Source organism: Hylobates moloch, unplaced genomic scaffold (genome assembly GCF_009828535.3).
Source record: "Hylobates moloch isolate HMO894 unplaced genomic scaffold, HMol_V3 SCAFFOLD_17, whole genome shotgun sequence".
Classification (NCBI taxonomy): domain Eukaryota; kingdom Metazoa; phylum Chordata; class Mammalia; order Primates; family Hylobatidae; genus Hylobates; species Hylobates moloch.
This window is the reverse complement of record NW_026652292.1, coordinates 38,084,550-38,105,295: the sequence shown is the minus strand read 5'-3', so window position 1 is coordinate 38,105,295 and position 20,746 is coordinate 38,084,550. Positions and strand designations below refer to the sequence as shown.

The 20,746-nt window shown below is 36.5% G+C and overlaps 1 protein-coding gene across 3 annotated transcripts in view; it reads left to right on the top strand.

Annotated features, from left to right (window-relative positions):
* Nucleotides 1–20,746, top strand: part of OXCT1 (3-oxoacid CoA-transferase 1) — a 141,473-nt gene that overhangs the window by 49,827 nt on the left and 70,900 nt on the right. For all 3 annotated transcript variants that reach the window (XM_058430050.1, XM_032136188.2, XM_032136189.2), the window contains exons 8-13: nt 6,518–6,625; nt 8,262–8,376; nt 10,774–10,868; nt 12,868–12,916; nt 19,155–19,227; nt 19,821–19,896. In XM_058430050.1, coding sequence (XP_058286033.1) covers nt 6,518–6,625; nt 8,262–8,376; nt 10,774–10,868; nt 12,868–12,916; nt 19,155–19,227; nt 19,821–19,896 — 516 coding nt within the window. The remainder of the gene's footprint in view (nt 1–6,517; nt 6,626–8,261; nt 8,377–10,773; nt 10,869–12,867; nt 12,917–19,154; nt 19,228–19,820; nt 19,897–20,746) is intronic.

Below are 20,746 nucleotides of genomic sequence, written 5' to 3'. Positions count from 1 at the left end.
ACATTTAAAACAGTGGTTCAACTCCCTGAATATGGTTGTCACCTCTTTTAGTAAATACTTGGAGGCATGAGCGTCAGATTTGCTTCTCTATTAGAGAAAGGGATGCACCCAAACCCTTGCCCCTTAACTATAATGCTGACTTCCTTATCTTCATTTAAAGCCTTCTAAATATGTTGACTGAACAACATAAGACAAAGACATCAAACCATTAGAGCAGGGGTCTAGGCTGGAGCTAGGGGATGGGGGTGGACAGATGTTTGTGGAATAATTCCATGGAATCTTACAAAGGATTTTATACCTAAAGAAACCTTTGTGTATGTGAATTGACCCATGAGATTCTTAAAGTAGTACATTTGCCCTCAAAAGATAAAAACCACAGCACTGAAGACTTCCCCCTAAGGCTTTATCAAGCCACCATATACTTATGGTTCTTCAAGTATTTGTCTACCTATCTGTACACCAGAGCATACACCTTTTCTGTTTTCTTCCTTGCCAAATCTAGTAGGTGCTTAGTTTGTATTTGTTGATTTTAAGTGAATGAGCTCAAGTCACATTTTCCTGCTATGTCTATAAGATTCTTATGTGAAGGGCTTGGTCAGACGCTCTGTGAAACTACACACTGTGCTTTTTTCCTGGCCTACTTATGTTCTAGCCTGATCACAAATTAATGAAGATCATATGACATGATTTAATTGGGGGGAAGACTTAGACTGCTGTCCATTTCTTTTCTCTCTTTATGACCATCTAGACCATGTATATAATAATCCATTTTAGAATACTGTTGTAGATTGAGCCCTCCTTTTGGAAAGGAGTATATTTGCCTCTCAGTTGACACCTCTACCATTTTTCGCTTGACTGTAATTCTGTGATCGTATCTTCAGGCTCTTTAAGGGTCCTGGGATATAGATGTTGTGGGTCTACAGCCTAGTATTAGTACAGAGAATCTGGGTATCTCTTCTTGGAATTGAATTTCTTCATAATCATACTAGTTCTACTTTCTTTCTCCCTGGTGAAGTCAGAAACAAAGTAAAATTGAACTGCTCTGTTTTTTCCTGTCTTCTGCCCAAGCAGTAGTGATTATCATTTTCAAATTCTCCAGCAGTGGCAGCAAAAACAAAATCACCCCAGGAGCCACCCTTTACTCATCTTGAGCATTTGGAGGAGTCCTCATCTCATTCTGATTTTGTATCTTTTGTTAGACCTCTTAAGGTTTCATGACTTCCATTTGCCCTAGGTCATACGTGTCCCTTTTGTGGGAGCCCTGATAAAATACGAAGAAACACAAAGCTATCCATGTTGTTATACTCATTTCTTTATATGCAGTTATCTTCCTCATCAATATAACTCATTTTCATATTGTCAGAATGAAAGTTTTGCAATCCTCATCTTTCATAAGCCCATTTGTGATTTTGAGTTTCTGACCTCTTGATCCTGCTTCTCTTTTCTCTGAACTTACTGAATTTTTTTCTTCAAAGACCAGGATATATTTCTGTGTACGTTTAAGATTCACTTCCTGGTCTATTTCCAGTTCTAATTTTACGTTGTCATTTTTTTCCTCAAAATTTCTGTCATTTCTACTTTACCAAGCAATTTATTCTTATTGGTTGGAGGTCCTGAATCTTGGTTTCTCTCAGTGTTTTATTCTGCAAGATAGAAATGACCAGAAGGCAATACAGAGTTATCAGCAGACTGTGATGAATAGAAGATGTTCAAATAATTGGCATCTCTTATTTGAGCCAATTTTTGTCACTTCTATTACAAATATATCATCTATATCTTTGGGCATTATATGACCATCAGTGTGATATTCTTTCTCCTTTTAAACTCACTTTAAATATTCCTCACCACACTTCATGCCTAGGTCTGTGGCATCCCAGGTGTATGCATATTTTCTTGACAGAACATGCTTATTTGTTAGGTTTATTTTTATTGGACATTGTGGAATGTCTGTTTGCACGAGATCCCATCTACTCGGTTTCAATAATGACTATGCAATCATATGTACCACCAATTTATAGGTTGCAAATTCATTGGTAGCCCCTCAACTTTTCAGTCTTCGTGCATTTCCTTATAGACATCTAAGACCATATGTATCTGTCTCTGGCCCTTTTAGCTTTCATACCATTTTTTTCTGTGTTTTTGTACTGGTCCTATCGTTCCTTAGCATGAAGCCTAAGAATATATTCACTTTCTTGCTCCTTTGGATTTTTTCTCTTCATTTGGATCTTTGAGAAAGATGCCTTACATGCTGACCTCCTCTTTCTCTACATTGCCTCTTGTTTAAAGAATTATTTCTTTTTGGATACATAATAGACCTCTGTGTTTTCAGGGTACCTGTGATAATTTGATATATTCGTATAACATAAAGATCAAATCAGGGTAATTGGGATATCCATTACCATATTTATCTATTCTTTATGCTAAGAACATTCAAATTATTCTCTTCTAGCAACTTTGAGAGGTACAATAGATTTTTAACTATAGTTATCCTATTGATCTATTGAACATGAGGTCTTATTCACATTTCCTCTTCATTTTACTCATTTTACTTCATTTTAACATCCAGAGCACCTCTGCATTTAACTTGTAACTTCTCTTATTGCTTATTGTCTCTCCGTTCTATTTTTCTAGTCTTCCACAGCTGCTTTTTTTTCCCCTGTCTTTTGGAGTTAATGTTTCTCATGATTCTAGACATTATTGCTTGTTGTCTGATTTTTTTCTTTTCTTTTTGGCAAAAGAAGCATGTTCCTCCTAAACTTTTTTTGAGACTTAAAATGAGTCAGGAAGAAAGCCTGGAATGTAAGTCTTCCTCTTCCTCCCCCTCAACAGCCCTTACTTTGTATCGTACACAGTTTTGCAGGTGTGTATCATTTTTCACTAACACCATTTAGGGTTGGGCCCATTTTTGTGTCTATAACAGATTGAGGTTGTCACTAAAATAAAATAAAGAATGAGGACGTTATTGCCTTGCAGCTCCTCTTTCCCTTTACCTGAGATGTAAATAATGTTTGCCAAGCAAACACAAACACATTGTCACCAAGGGATGAATTCTTATCCTTCTCTAAACTTTAAAATAAGTTTTCAGAGTTATAAAGTAGGAAGAGTGCAGTGCAGAGAAAGCAACCTTTTAAAACAAAGTTCAAATCAATAACATTTCCTAGTCTCTATTTTTCTGTTAATGACTAAAGACAAGTACCAATTAGAGAAGCCTCAAATGTCTGGATTTCTGGTTGTAGCAAGTGGTGGGGCATGAGAACTATTCATAGTGCCATGGAGAAGTCCGGGTTGTTCTTAGCTACCTTTCTTCCATCTTGATCTTGCCTGAGGACACTTACATCTGCCCATTGCTTTGCCCTGAGGCTTTTCCTTTGTCCTTTATTCTTTATTACCCATTTCTAACTTCAGGAGGAAAACTCTGCCATCTTTGGTAAGGGATCTTTTATTTTTATGTTTGTCCTAACCAGCTCATTTTAGCCATCATTTTCTCATCAGGTTTTCCATTAACGCTTATGTTATCACCTGATCTCACTAGACTTTTTAATCCTCCCGTTACTTCTTCCTTATTGTTCTCAAGATCACACGAAACTGACACTGAAGTCAGTCCCTTCGATAGCTAACATTAAGATAGTTCTGCCTCTTCATTTTTTTTTTAAACTCTTTTCATAGATTGTCTGAAAACATCTTTTCTTCTTTTGGTTTGTACTTCAAATATTTTCTTTCTTAGCTATTAACTCCGCTAACCAACTCTGAGAAAGCTTTGATTTTTGTATAGACATTTTCAATACTGTTGAATGTTGTTATTTTGACAAATGCTGCACGTGCATTTTCTACAGTCTGAAAGCCGTTTATATTAGGATGACAAAACATTGAATTGTTTATGTTTAGCTAGATTCTTGCTTATCAGAGTTGTTTTACCAGGACATATTCATTCTGTTCTGAGAGTTATGATGTAATTGTCCTGGGTAATGAAGCTTTGTCTTGATTTGGTGTTTTCTGTTGAAACATTCTTTGATGGAACCAAAAGAAAATAGTGATGGGTTTCCATCAGCATTTTCAGTTTAGGTGAGCAATACTGATTTTTTTTCTTCCTTTTTTACTGTGTTCCTTGCCCCTGCTAGAGGGTGAGGCAGGAAGACCAATTAGGAAGCTGCTGTCACAATTGTAGCAAGAGATTTGAGGGCCTGACCTTTTGGAGCAACATTAGGCATGAAAAATAATTCACATTATTATTTTCAAATATGCAGGCAAGAAGGGTTTGCTTAGTTTAGTTCATAATGTGACTGCTTTTAGGGTTTAGAAACTTCAGTTTTTCCTAGAATCTCTATTTTCTTTTTAACATGCCCTCTTTGGTACATGTCTAACTAATTGTGAGATTTATCACATGCCCCACTTATGATTTAGAAACTTAGTGTTTATCACATCTTTTGAAAAAATAACATTATGGGTTTCAGTTTTGATTATAAAAGTAAAAGGAAAACAAAAACCACTTGTACTATTACCCAGAGATAACAATTCTTAGCATTTCCATTTGTTTCCTTTTATTTTCTGTAGGTATATAAATAATTGTCTATGCCAAAGTGCATTTCTATAAATTTTTATTTACTTATACAAAATCTTGCATTTTATGAAACATGAAATTATGAGATATCATTAAATATTATGAGTGCATAATATTGATTAATCACATGGCTACACCATGTTTATTTGACCATTTCCCTATTGCTGACCATTAAAGTTGTTTTCAATTCATTATTATAATAAATTTTGTGATTAGTGTTTTCATGAATAATAAATCTTCATGTCTGTCCTCAGGATACTGGATTAATGTATAAACACATTTTTAAAGTCAAGAACTTCTTTGAAGGCTAAAACTGAATATGTAAAGATGTGAATGAGCCCAGCCCTCATGGCTGAAAGTTCCAACCAGTTGAAGAAGTAGCAGTAGTGCTTAGCTGCTCTGCATTCCCCACCTCCACCTTGAATAGAAAATACTGGAACATACAGAGTTTTCAAGGGGAGGACACAGAGTGCAGTGGCAAGGGGTCTTCGGCCCCACTTTCCCTGTCTCCTCACTCATCCCCAGGTGCCTCTCTACCCAGTAGTTCAACTTGGATGCCGACATATTTTCTGACCTTTCCTTGGAATTTTTGTTTGATTTTTCTGTTTATCAAAGAAGATAGCTTTTATCCACATGTCCTTGCCTTTTTCAGCTATTTGTGAGCATTGCACAATGAGTAAAATGTCTTCTGTAAGCCCCGGTATTCTTGCACTGTAGGAGGAGCCTAGTGAAGGCATATAGTAGTAGAACAGCATAAGAAGGAACATCACACACCGGGCACTGTTGTGGGGTGGGGGGAGCGGGGAGGAATAGCATTAAGAGATACACCTAATGCTAAATGACGAGTTAATGGGTGCAGCACACCAACATGGCACATGTATACATATGTAACAAACCTGCACGTTGTGCACATGCACCCTAAACTTAAAGTATAATAATAATAAAAGGAAAAAAAAAAAGAAGGGCTGCTTAACCTCACAGATTTCCAGATTTCAGTGATTAGTTTAGGAAACAAAAATCAATATTACTATCCTTGTATAAGTCAGTTCATGGAAGCAAACAATTGTTTGTTTTGGATACTGTATCTGTTAAGCTGAGTACTCAACAACTTAAAGGTGTGTATGTTTGTGTGCATGCGTGTCACCAGAAAGCTAATTCTTTGACTGCAACAATGTTGAGTTTAGTTTTTCTTGATCCTTGTTCTTTTGAACTGTTTTATGTTGATAGAAAAATTGTCTTTTAAATTAATTCTAAAATAACAGACTAACGTGGAGGCATTTCATATTGCTATATGACCTTATTCTTGGTGAATGACTTTGATTCTAATTAAATTGAGTATTTCTAGTTATTAATTAATATTTCAGTTTTGAAGTTTCCATATTGGAATTAATTATCTGTCTTTAAGTAAATTATTTCAGCAATTGCAGTTGTATCACGATCCTAGGAAGCTAACAAGAATAATTTACAACTGTTACAAATAGCATTTGTATCTGTATTTAAAAAGCTCTTCAATTGACCAAGAAGATGTTATTACAGATTTTTGTCTTTGATATGATAAATTTCCCATTAATTTAGAAAATCTGTGTTTAAGGAATGGGCTATCATTGCATAGTTGAGCTGCAATTTGTGAAAGTTCAAGCAGCTGTACTGACAAAACATTTGACAAATTTGTAACTGAGACTCTTTTAAGCAAAGACTAACTTCTGGAGCTTTATGGTCTGTATTTTCTGTTCAGATGCATACACTGTAATTTCTTCTCTTTTGTGGGTCCAGGAGGTGTGATAGACATTACCCATATGTACACATATACATACATAGATACATGTCCATATTCCGTCATATACATTTACATCGTGTTTCCAGCCTAAGTTGTATGTGAAGATGTGAATACCTTTTAAAAAATTAAAAATGTTCACTTTAAGCTTTCACTAACTTTGAAGGAAATTTCTCTTTGTCTAGGTTGAAGAAATTGTGGATATTGGAGCATTTCCTCCAGAAGACATCCATATTCCTCAGATTTATGTACATCGCCTTATAAAGGGAGAAAAATATGAGAAAAGAATTGAGGTAATTGACTTAGCTGCTTTGTCAGTATTCATGGATCCAGTTACAGAGATAATGCATCCCTGGGGCCATTCCAGATGATGGGGAACTAGAGCTGAGCAGAAAGTCTGGTTTTGGATCTTAGTAAGAGCTTCTCATGTGTCTATCATAATGGGGATATGATGGTCTATGCCTCTGTGCAGCCTGACAGTGCCTTGTCATCACAAGATACGTATCACCATGCCATGAGATTCTCTAGGCTCTGTCTACCAGGCTTCTACTGTCCTAATTTATGATGTATAGTTTTTCTGGCTGTCTTAGAGGGGAGATAAGAATAATCATGTCTTTGGTGGTTTTATCCTTGCTGTAGTCTTATCTTAATGTTCGATTGTTCAGAATTGTCTGTCTTGAAGGTGCTTTGCACTTTTCTAGAGTGCAGAATGTCATTCTAATTAGCTTCGGGCTGTGGATAGCTGGTGAGTATGAGATTGTGGCAAGGAGTATAGGTACCAGGAGCACTGAAGGTATTCTAAGGCCAGTGTGTTAGTCCCTTTTGCATTGCTGTAAAGGAATACCTGAGACTGGGTAATTTATAAAGAAGTTTATTTGGCTCACACTTCCGTGGGCTATAAGTGAAGCATGGCACCAGCATCTGCTTCTGGTCAGGACCTCAGGAAACTTTTACTCAGAGCAGAAGGAAAAGGGGAAGCAGGCATGTCACATGGTGAGAGAGAGAGAAGGTGCCAGTCTCCTTTAGACAACCAGCTCGTGTGTAAACTAACAGAGGGAGAACTCCTGCATTTCCAAGGGGATGGCACTAAGCCAATTCTTAAGGGATCTGCATCCATGATCCAACACTTCCCACTAGGCCACACCTCCAACATTGGAAAGTATATTTCAACCTGAGATTTGGAGGGGACACATATCTAAATCATCAGCCAGTGAGAGTAGACAATGGCCACCCTGCCAGAATTACTATCATGATTCAGAAGTGTCTAGGGATCAGCAACAGAATAGACATACAGTAGGGTGCTAGAGATACCACTACCTTGTAGATATCAAACAGGAAGACATTTTATAATACAAAACCAGTGTCAGGGGCCTAGGAAGAAAGGATGGGACTTTTGCAAACACAAGCCAGAGTTTGTGTCAAAGAGACTTAATAGAGGAAACAGTTTCCTGGCTGGTTTCTGGGTATTTCTATGATTCCTGTGATGCATTTTGTGGTAAAAGTAGTCTGGACTTTGCAAGTGGAAACAGGCAATTGACAGCAGCAACACCTGGTAAACACATTCTGACAGCCCTGAAAAACACATTCCCAAAGTCCGTTCCTCTTTCGTTCTTCTGGCCAATCCCTGAGCACCAGAGGAGAATTTAGTTGGAAGAATAACAGAAGTAGTAACAGATTATTTGCTTCAAACAGACTGAACAGCGTATCTTCCTCTTTAAACAAATCTGACCACTTTCATTTAGTTCCTAAATAATTATTTCTACCATCAAATATCACCCATAGTATTTTTTAAGTATCTGGTATATTGCAGATTTGTCTCATAATAATGGGAGAGAGCTCATCTTTTTTTCCAGTAAAATTTATTTCAGCAGTGATAAAATACAAAGCATGCCTTCAACCACGAATAATTTATTTCTGTTTAACTTAAAGCGTTTATCAATCCGGAAAGAGGGAGATGGGGAAGCCAAATCTGCCAAACCTGGAGATGACGTAAGGGAACGAATCATCAAGAGGGCCGCTCTTGAGTTTGAGGATGGCATGTATGGTATCCTTTATCCTTCTGAGCCTGGGCAAAGACATAGCCTTTGCTTTTCCCATATTGATCAGGCTATTAGACCTCTTGCATAGTGAGTCGTCTCTAGTCTATGGTAACTTTTAAGGTAATCAATTTTTTTTTTAATACAAAATGTGGCATATAATCCAAAGATGTCAAGATATATGACAGATATCTCTTTGCCTTCTTGAAACAAAATGGCAATTAATAATTTGCTTAGCTATTTTCTAATACCCATTAGATTTCAGTACAACTTGCATTTAATGGGAGATTATTGGGAAAAGAGATTACCCAAGATGAGTGTTTTCAAATCTCAGAATTCCTAGTGATAACCAGTGCTATTTACTTTCTGTCTGTCCTGACATTTGCATACTCATTGAAAGATCCAACTTCTTAACAACCCTTTTATTCTCTTGACAAAGATCCTGTGAGTACCCTTTTATATCTAATATTTTAAGAGGGTATTCAACAAATGATTCAAATTCTGCTTTAGATACTTTGTCAAAAAAAGAGGTAGAGTAGACATAATTAATGCAATTAATATTTGGATTTTGAATAAATTTAAATAACAAGTCTGTTCACCATTTTGCTAGTTTTCACTATAGTAGACATTGAATTATATAATACAAATAACACATACAAATACAGGTAGCATATAATAAAATGCATGTTTGTTGAATGGTGGATACAGTGAAGCCATACTTAAAGACCTAGGACAGAAAGAATGAGAGACATGACAAATGTCTCCATTCTGTGAGCTTCCCTAGTCCATGAATGTCAGTCTTCCAGACTGTGATCTTGACTGGGAGAACTTTTCCTTTTCCCCTTTCTTTTTACCTCTACCTCATTTTTGTTCATTTTTCAGTTTACACCTTGTGTTATGGTGCAAACTCACACAGGGGAAAAGAATAGCATGTTGCTGCTCTTCCTGCTCTTGTATCAGCAAGGTGTGGTGTCAACTAAGTTGAGTTAGTAGGTGAAAGTTGATCACTGGACTTTCTTCTCAACCCGTCTTACCGTGACTTACCATTGATACTTAAACACTGATTTCAGGTGTTCTTTATTCAGTTATTGTATTGCCTGTGAAAAATATTTGCAAGTCAGTTTATGTAAATGGTCTTTCCATATCTCCTACTTTTTTTCAACCCAAAATACATAGACTTTTTTCCTCCCTGGTGTTTGACTTTAAAATATTAAAGAACTGAGAGAATGCTAGAATATGATGAAAGAGTTGAGGTACCAGACTTGTAATTTGGGTTGCTCTGTCCTAAAAATACCTGCTCATAATGGAATTAGTATCCCAGTGTGTTCTGTGCATTATTGAGAAATAAATTACAAATTATACTAGACTGTGATAGAACACTAGAGGTAAACCAAGTAGCTATAATCATAGCTTCATACATTTACTATATCCACAAGAAGTGATCCAGGTCATTGAGTTGTACTGCTGACTTTTGTAGTTTATAATATGGCACCATATATAAACCTCCTCTGGCCTTGATTTATGAAGATTTCACTGTTAGAATCTCATCAGAGTGCCATCATTCTTTGTACTAGTTCTGGTGAGGTATTTGTTGTGTAGTGGTAGTGGACAGTAGTGGGCAGTAGTTCCAGGCAGTGTGAGTATCTTTGATCTGATCAGCCTGCCTATGTTGATAGGCAGGACTGAACCCACACCATTGAGTAGTAATCATCATCACTCCTGTTTTGATCATTTAAGGAAGAAAATTCAACAATCTCATTTAACTCTTTGATGCCTTAACAACAGCTACTTTATAGATGAGCTCAATTGTATTTGCTGAAATTTAATTTCCTCCCCACTTTTCTTTTTATGTCACATAGAAAATTCAGTTACCAATGAATGTTACCATAGAGACCCAAAGGATCTGATATACTTTTAGGCACAAATTTTGGTATTGTCAGAAAACTTTTTTAAAATTTAAAAACGATAACTCCATTTATCAATAAAGGTGATAAAAAATGATCTTTACTTTTGGCAGGAGTTTTGAATAGTGAAAATCATTCTTTAAAAGTCAAGCTGTGTTTAATAATCAGTCATAATATATCAGCCCAAATTTGCAGAGCACCTTAATGAAAATGTGCTTACATTTTTGTTAAAATGTAACAAATGGCTAGCTTCTGAGGCCACTACTTTGATATTGGTGGGAAAGCATATTAATGTTATTGAAAACGCTGACTAATTAGAGACTTTTTTTTTGAAAAATTATAAAATAATACCCCATGGGTGATTGGAGAATATATTTATTTATTACATTCAGAGTAAGCCACCTTTAAATAAAGCTTCCATTCAGATCTATATATGTAGAAGATTTATGGTATAACTTCTCTACCTTTTATATGCTGGACCTTAACATCTTTTTTTTCCAGCTAATTTGGGCATAGGAATCCCTCTCCTGGCCAGCAACTTTATCAGCCCAAATATAACTGTTCATCTTCAAAGTGAAAATGGAGTCCTGGGTTTGGTAAGATGAAAATTTGTTTTTTAAAATCCAGTCTTAATGAAGAATGAGATATTTCATGTTGTGAAATTTTTTATTAAATTTTTTTTTCAATAGCTTTTAGGGTACAAGTGATTTTTGGTTACATGGATAAATTTTATAATGCTAAAACCTGAGATTTTAGTGGATCCGTCACACATAATGAAATCTGAGTTGTTGCATAAAGCGCCCAACCTTATTTTTCTTTTTATCATGATAAAATATTTAATTTTTCCCTTAAAATGTGAGCAATGTAGTATTGTATTTTATGTAGTAGATGGTACGTTCCTGACTCTGGCTTTCTGACTGCACCTCCCATGTGGAACCTGATTCAGAGAGACCTCATGATTTCCTGTGTAAACTATTTCTCATCCTTCTGTTGTTGGACAAGATAATGAAGGTTGTCAATAGTTCTATGTTAAATAAAATTAAGTAAGCCTCAGAGTGAGAAACTGAAGAGTAAGGTTTCTACTTTAGGACAGGGACATTATTTGAGTTGATTGCCTCAAAAAGCTATAGAAGTTCTCATCTCATTCTCCTTTTGAGGTTCTATTGTCCAAAAGGTTAATTTTTTTTCTTTCTTAAGATTAAGCGTCCAGATGAGCTCAGTTTTCTTAGTTAGGCCATATTTTTTCATTATTATAATAAAATCATATATTTTTTGCTTCCTGTATGACATTTTAATTTAATTAACAATGGCAGGGATTTGGTTTGCCTATTCATAATCTTTTATTTCTCAGTAGATCATAACTGTTAATGCAATAGAAATTATGCATATGGAAAACATATTCACAATTCAAAATAAATAATGATCCTGAGCATATAGTTGATACTGATTGAGGCAATAATCGTGACATTTTCAAAGACTCAAAAATGATCTTTATATATTTGGATAAAAGCAGATTCATGTGGAAGTTAAAGACTTGCATTTTTAAGGTGCCTTAGAGATCTAGAGTGATCAAATTCCTAGTTTTGGAGAAAAGGGAAATAAATGTGTGGATTATCCATGGCCAATGTTTAAAGGAAAATTTACATAGTTCTGAACATTAGTTGCCACTTCAGTTTAAAGGATAAATTTTTTGTCCCTGTCTAGAAAGTATGTAAAAATTTCACAGCCAATGTTTCTTAATTTCTGGCTTCATCTTATATCTTATGCCTTTTTATTTTTTTATAGTTTCCTCCCTTTTCATCGAATATATGTGATATTCTTAAACTACTTGCCCTATTTAAATAGAGTTACGTTATAAAAACATATGGAAAAATTTAAAAACTTTACTGAGAGTAGCTGTGCAAAAGGAACATAAGGACATAAGTATATCAAAACTTAGATGTAGTGAGGAGCAAGATTAGAAACCCAAATTCAGGCCTACATTTTACAAATCAGAAAGCTAAAAGTTTGCCTCTCCAGGTCCTTCTAGCCAAATAATGTGATGTAGTTTGTATTAATTAATCCTCACAGAAAAGTTTTTGAATAACATTGGCTGCATAGTAAGTACTACATTTTTCTTCTTTGATTTTTATATTTTTAAGAGAATGGGGTGTCACTATGTTGGCCAGCCTGGTTTTGAATTGGCCTCAAGTGATCCTCCCGCCTCAGCCTCCCAAAGTGCTGAGATTACAGGCATGAGCCATTGCCCTGGCCTACCTTAGTTTTACCGACCTATATTTCTAATACATTTTCATAGTAGGGACTAAATAATTACTTTTTGTTTTATGGACTTGTATTTCTAATAGTATAGCATTTCATTCTAACTGGTAATTTTTAGAAAATATTTTTCATTTGCCCAATCACAACTTTAGTATAGAAAAGACTAACATAAGAAACAGAGCCATGGACACAAACGAATTATTTTTCAAAAGTTTACCTCAAGTCTTCAGATGATAAATTTCTAGGGTTTTTAGGGAAGTTATTTATATTACAGTTCTAATATGTGATTCAGTGAGAATCTTCATTTACTAATTGAATGTGTGTTGTATTTGACAGGGTCCATATCCACGACAACATGAAGCTGATGCAGATCTCATCAATGCAGGTAAGCTCACTTATTTCTAGCCCTTCCCTTTGCTGTTAATTTTGTGCTAAATAATAAGAGTTTGGACTGAATTCTTTGTCTTTTCCTGGAGAGCACTCCATGGTATTCATTGTTGAGGGGGAGAGATAAGTTTTTTTGAGGTCTCGCCTCATTCAGGAATGACCAAGATAAAGGAGGAAATGCAGATGAAGGCACATTTAATGGAAGAGCTTTGATGGATCAATCAATCAGGGTCCTGCCTGTGAATAGAGAGCACTCTTATATGGGGTAATTGAGAGTTAGAGGAAGGGACAATTTACAAGGGCATGGACAGGTTTAAAAGAGACCAAGAAAGGATGGTAAAATTCCACAGGGAGTTATCACCTCTGGGCTTTATGGAGCAGGTTGCTGTGATTTGACTGAGTTCCTCTACCACATAATGGAGCTGTCGCCTTTGGTAGAGGAACTGGCCACTTAGTAGGAACTGTGGCCTTTGGTAGAGGAACTCAGTCAAATCACAGCAACCTGGTTGGGTGGAGGGTGTCCTCTGCTGGGTCGCCTGCCTGCGCCTCCCACTGGCGAATCTCAAGTCAAAGTAGGTCAGCCTTCTCAGGATAGAGAAGGGTGGGAGTGAATCCATAGCAGCAAAAAGAAAAGATCTGGTACACTGGGGTTTTTGTTGGTGGTGATGCTTCCTATTTTCTAGTTCTCACTGGAGCAAGAGAGGTTCTTAAGGAGGTTCTCTGCTGGTAAGTATGATCTAGTAATGTAATAAATGTAGTTTTGTTGAACTGGGGACTAGAGCCTTGTCTTCTCCTTTGTTCTTACAGGCATATGCTTTGCCTTTTATTATTAGCCTTTTCTTTGACTGAGATGTAGCCTCATATATCAACAGCCTAGAGGAGGAAGAACAGGTCAGGTCTTTTGGCCATCTTCACGGCCTATGCTTGAGGCAACACTGCCACCACTTTGGAGCCGTATATCATCCCTGGAGTGCAGCTGCCCATAAGAAGCTAATTTTTAGGTTCTAGCGTGATTTTCTGTATCCTTCTTTTATTCATTCTGCCCCCACAAAACTATTATTCTTACTTTGGATTCAAAAATAGTATGTATAAATTTCAGAATACAGGTAATATGAGCTGAACATAAAGGCCAGCTGCCAAGTAGAGTTGATGTTTGATACTTAGAATTTTTGGAAGTGAAACAGCTTCTGGTTGAATAGTTGAATTAGTTAACACGACTCAATTCTGAAAGGCCTACTGTGATAAAGCAATGACATTTAACCAAGGCTGTAATTTAATTGTACTGTACCCTTTAGCAATAGCTCATTGATCTGTGAAAATATTTGCTGCTTGGTTTAATTAATTTATGATGTTAGTGAGTTATTTGCAAAATGAATAACTGCATGTTCCAAATTTCAGGCTTCAGTTTATAAAACCCACTTTCCTTGGAAAAGTTGTTAACTTTTTTAATGTGGTTGGACAGTAGGTGTTTCTGATTCCATAGAGCTTAGAAGTAGCTCAGTCCAAATGAAGCCACCAATTTTATATTTCTACCAATTTTATATTTCAACTTCAACACATGAAGTGCCACATTTATAAACTACTTTACAAAACAGGAATTCATTGCTTATGGGAAGCTAAGCTGCAAGTCAGTTTAATAATATTATAACTTTTTCAAAGTCCTTTTTGGGATTTTTGATACTTTCATACTTTTGATTTTAAATTAGGAAATACTTTAAGCTGGAGAGCCTAAAATATAAATTGGTGGTTTCCTCAATTCCCAAAATTACCTGGAAGATCAACCCATTATTTGTGTTAGTTTGAAAGTATTTTATGGAAATCTCTTTGAATACAAAGAGTTATGTTTCTGGATATAATTGGTATATTAAAAATTCAAAATAATAATAGATCTCTTTTTAAAAAGTCTCGTAAGGTTATGTAAAAATGAACTACCAGTTGTATAGTTTTATATGGCTTACGGCATACTTTTTCACGTGTATTATACCATTGGAACCTCAAATGAAACCTTGTTATACAAATTGGGAAACTGAGGTTCAGAAAATTGAAGTGATGGGTTCAAGATAACATTGCTAGGGACTGAGTTCATACCCAGTCTCCTGCTTGTGACCCCTGGCCTTTTTCTCTATACACTGAGTTATATCTGCTGATGACCTGACTTGCACAGAGGTGCAGACAGCAGTGCTAGGAACGTCCCAGAGGTCCCATCAAGATCTGGGCTCTAACCTAGAGTAACCCAATGCAGTTGTGAAATTTCTAAGTCTTATATTTTTGCTTCTGTATTGTGCATTTTGCATTCTTCATTTCTTAATGTTTTCTTATTTTAATATACAGTATTTTAAATGACTTAACTTTTGATTAAAGTTGCTTTAGAAAGAATCACCATGTTTAATATCCCCGGCCCCCTGCCATGTCCTCTCTACACTAGTGGTTTTCAATGTGATGGGGTCTGATTTTGCCCCCAGAGACATTTGGCAATGTCTCAGGACATTTTTGATTGTCACACCTGGGGGAGTAACATCTAGTAGGTAGAGGCCAGGGATGCTGATAAACATCCCACAGCAACCAGGACAGTCTCCCTATCCCCAAGAGTTAACCAGCCCCAATGCTCAATAGTGCCAAGCAGGAGAAACTCTGCTCTAGAGGTATATGTATCACATCTGAAGAATCACAGGCCTGCAGTCTAAAGTACAGATAACATGGCATTCCAGATCTCTGTAGTGGTTGCAACCAACCATTATGGCTTTCTGTCTTGCTGTACCCTTCAAGGATACTTTTGTGTACCCATTCTGGACTGCTGGGTGTTTTCTGATTATGGCTCATACTCTTCTTTGCATGTCCTTGCTCTTGGTGTGTCTTTCATGAGATTTTGTTCTGCTCCATTCCATTTTTATCCCCATCTCCTTACTGATAACTTTCTACCAACATTTATTATGCCTATCCTTCAAGTTCCAGCTCATTTTTCTTCTCCAAATCCTACTGTAGCTCAGAAATGCCCTTCCCCTAAACTCACAACATATCTAGCATCTCTCTGAGAAGCATATCACATTTTGCCTTGTAATTATTTGTTTATCTCTCTTGCTGTATAGTAAGTTCCTTTTGCTTAGGGCAGTGTGGTCTAAGTGTGGTCCCCAGACCCATAGCATCAGCATCACTGGAGATGTTTTAGAAATGAAATTCTCTGACCTCACCACACACCTACTGAATTAGAAACTCTGCATTTCATACATCTTCCATGTGATTCTGATGAATGTTAAAGTTTGCAAACCACTAGTTTCGATCACCCAAATTTGGTTTATAACACTGTTTAAGGCATATAGTAGGCATTTACTATTGTGTGGATGACCTGTTAAATCATGAGCCAAAGGACTCAGTGACCATGAAATTGATAACTCTATTGCCCAAATATGAAAAATTCAGATATACATAAAGAAAAATTGGAGGAGACAGAAATCAATCAGGAATAGCCAAATAAGAAAGCCCTCTTTATGTTGATTGCCTTTAGTTACGAATTTTCTTGACCAAACTTGGACAATGTACGTGAAAATCATGGATTCGACTTTAGGATACTTATTTTTGTTTAGATATTGGATGTTTAAAAATGCTGAAAATTAACCTTGCTTCAAAAGAATGTAATTTTTAAGATGCTGTAATGCATTAGCAGAGGCCTTGATAATGATTTTTCAAGAGAGTTGTTTTCTGGGCTCTTTGATAAAACTATGCTTCACAAATAATATAGGGAGATCCAAAGCTCTTCCCATTGATTTCAGTTTCCTATAACATGGTAAATATGCCTTCTATGTATTATCAGCCAGTGCAGATTGTCTTTTGGAAGTCAGTGTTATTTAACCCCTAAAAAACAAAGAACTGGAATTTTTAATGTTTTTCTTCCTTTTTGTCCCACAAATTCCTCCTCCTTGACTTCCCACAGGACTGATGAGGATCTGAATTTGCAGGTTGTAGACATTGTGTCTAGAATAAGGTTTAGTTGTGTTATGCCTGTCTTAAAACCTAGAGCTCACATAGGCTGGCCGTACAACCCCACCATATAAGCCAATTACTTGGTCCTGTGGCATTTATCCCTAGAGGGGCAATGGCATTGTCTCTTTTATAAGTAGCTTTGGAGAGAGGAATAACAAAAATGGCAGTAATAAAAGACGGCGTTTATAAAGCCCTTTCTCTGTGCCAGGCAAGTTAGAGTAAGGACTTTGCATGCATTATCTAATTTAATCCACTAAGTCTTACATGCTGTTTAAAAGCCCCTGCTAACCATACCAGGAAGTATTTTCAAAACTTTTCAGTTTTGTGGTACTTTAAAAGATATGAAAATATTTCTATCATTTGGAATAAAACTCCCTCGAGAGATATATATTTATATCAAGATGAAGTATTTATGTATTTATATATTTATAAATAAGCTGACTCTTTCTCCATACTCAAGTTTGAATGGAGGGGGATATTGATGGAAAAGTTAGCTTTCAGGAAAGACTTGAGAATCTGAGGATATAATTGTGTTGCACAGCTAGGGATATTCAGACTGCTTGTGGTCCTTTTGTTTATGGGAGATATTCCCTATTTTGCTTCTCTTTCTTTTTGTCTGCCCTGTTATACTGGGGCCATGCACAGGGTGTTCTCAAAACAGGTGACTTATCTTTGGCACAGTTCTATGTGAGCACCTTCCTGATTGAGACCAGAAGCTATTCCCAGGCCCCTGAAGCTCCTGAATAGAGAGGAAATAGATCACAAGATGGGAGCAGCTTAGATATGAGTCAGGTGATTTTATTAGTTCTATGGGGAGTAGATGACCTTGAAAATCTTTTCCAGCTCTGAACTTCATTATGAGATGTAAGTCTTGGGAGATGTCCTTCCAAGGGGACTTCTTGGAAGTTAACCTTAAATACATTGGCCAGTATTACCATGTTATTCCCTGATTTTATGAAAATCCTGTGGTTTTAATAGAAACCTATGGGGCAAGAGAGTACAGATGAGTCAGAAAAAGAAAGAAAAGGAGAGAGAGATGAAAAGTCTAGAGTTCAGGCCAAATGAAATTAAGGAATTAGGTGGGTCCTTTTTTTCTATATGTGTTTTCTAGTTTTATTTTTATTTCTCCCCAGCTTCACTGAGATACACTTAACCAATAAAAATTGTTTATATTTAAGACGTGTAACGTGATGATTTGATATACATATACATTGTGAAATGATTACCACAATCATTATCACATCCATCACCTCACATAGTTACCTTTTTTGTAGTGAGAACTCTTAAGATCTACTTTCCTAGCAAATTTCAATTATATAGTATAGTGTTAACTATAGTTAATACTATATGCTGTACATCAGAGTCTCAGAAGTTATTCTTCTTATCACTGAAGTTATTTGTTGATTAAAAAAAGAAACTGCGGTGCATCTCCTGTGTCATTCCCTTCAAAATTGCATTCCTTCTTATGTTCATGTTGATTCCACAGTCTCTCTGTCTCAGTGACTTACAGTAGCATTAGATTTTGACAGGTGTTACCCCAGAACTTCCTTCCTCCTCATTCCTAAGTAGTATTTAGCAGCGGATTGTGAAGGGAATGGGGATGGTGAGAGGCTGGAGAGGTATAGACAATAGAGGGGTGCATTTCCTGTAGAACAGGGATCCCTAACCCCTGGGCCGTGGACCAGTACTGGTCCATGGCCTGTTAGGAACCAGGCTGCACAGCAGGAGGTGAGCAGCGGGCGAGGGAACGAGCATTACCAGCTAAGCTTGGCCTTCTCTCAAATCAGCAGCAGCATTAGATTCTGATAGGAGCCCAACTGAACCCATTGTAAATTGTGCATATGAGGGATCTAGGTTGCCCATTCCTTATGATAACCTAATGCTTGATAAGCTGATGTGGAACAACAGTTTCATCCTGAAACCATCCCCATCCCCCCGTCCGTGGAAAAATTGTCTTCCATGAAACCGGTCTGAGGTGCCAAAAAGGGGACTGCTGCTGTAGAGAATTTCCAAACAATAAGAAAACTAAAAGTGGTCTGCTTTTCATTATCATCATGCAAAGGCGAGAGCAATGTCAGTGACAAAATGCTTTCCACCACAAAATGTTCCTACTGTGTTCACCCACCTGCTATGTCACTGCATTCTGGTAAAGGGAGCTTAAGTTCTTTTGGGAATGGAGAAGATATGGATCTCTGTTCACCATGATACTCTTAGAAATCTAATAGCCTTTTCTTTCTTTTGTGTGTGTGTGTGTTTAGGCAAGGAAACAGTTACTATTCTTCCAGGAGCCTCTTTTTTCTCCAGCGATGAATCATTTGCAATGATTAGAGGGTACGTAATAACAGAGCCCCTCATGTTTCACACAGTATGGAATGGGCTGAGTCATCCTCTGAGTGTGTTAGCAAGGCTCTGAAACACAGCCACATTTCCCAGCCAGAAAACTGTCAGAGTTTGTTCGGCTGCAAGATGTGAAATTATTCACATCGAATGTTGGGCATTGAATATCCAGCCCACTGTTAGGAAAATAACCCCCAAAATGGAATCCATGTCTTTGTGCCAACCAGACTGAAATAAACATTTCTAAGGTGCTTTCTGAGGATTCTAACATTTTCTTCAAATTGTGTTCACTTTCTAGCTAGTGTTTGTGTTCAAATAGTCACATTCTGCCTCACTGAAGGAAACAATCTTCCTGTGTACACCTGTTCATAGTTTGTTACTGAGACAATGTATACTGTAACTTTTTTTGAAAAAAGATTTTTTAGTGATTATTTCTCTGTCAGCATGGAGCTGATCTATTAGGAAATCAGTTGTGTGTGGGGGGAAGCAAGTGTATTTTGGTGGTATGAAGTTATTCTAATTGCTGACAAGTTCAAGCAAAGGGGACAAAAGCTTGTGAGGTTCACTTTATTCTTCCTCTTTCTCAGGGGACATGTCGATCTGACAATGCTAGGAGCGATGCAGGTTTCCAAATATGGTGACCTGGCTAACTGGATGATACCTGTAAGTAGACATTTTTTATTCTGAATTATGTTTGGATCAGAATAATTATTTTTTAAATACTAAGAAAAAGGGCCATGAGATCAAGATTCTTTAAAAATGAAATATTTTAATATATATTTCTTACTAGAATCAAATTTTAATTAAGTAAGCACTGAGAATTATTCAGCTTTGCCAATTTACTATGCAGTTGGGACTAAAAGTAGGCAAGGTCAGAGCCGAAACATCTTCCTTAGAAGAAACCAAGTTAGAGAAGACTTAAAAAACAGAAAAAGGGCTAATTATACTCTGAAAGTAAGAAATACAAATATTACCATAACTGAAGTTTTAAACTAGGAAGAACAATTAACAAGTTTGTTAGTGTTAATTGTTAATTAACATTGTTAATTGTTAATTCTATTAATCAGTGATTGAAATCATCTTGATTGGTCATGTGACCCCATAAATAATCAGTGTCCTCTACTATGGAATTCAAAACCTGTGAGAGTTTAATATCCTTGTGAAATGCACAGTTGTCATTTAATTTGAAATGCACAGTTGTCATTTAATAGTGACCTAAATCAAGGAAGAAACCTCTTAGAATTAGCTCTGGAAAGAGGACTGTTATCACTGACTTAATTCATGAGTGTAGTTCATTATAGACCAGGATGTTGCTTCCCAAGTACGTGCATGGAAACAACAATGGGTATGTTTATGATTATGAGCTCATTTTGGCTGGTAGCCTGGTTGCTCTTTGTGTGTATATTTAAGGATTTCCATATGTTTCTCTATAGAACCAGCTAAGAAGAATCTTGTCAAATAACTGAGGCTGGTGGTCTATGATAGGACAGTTTTCTTGAAATCTCTTAAATTT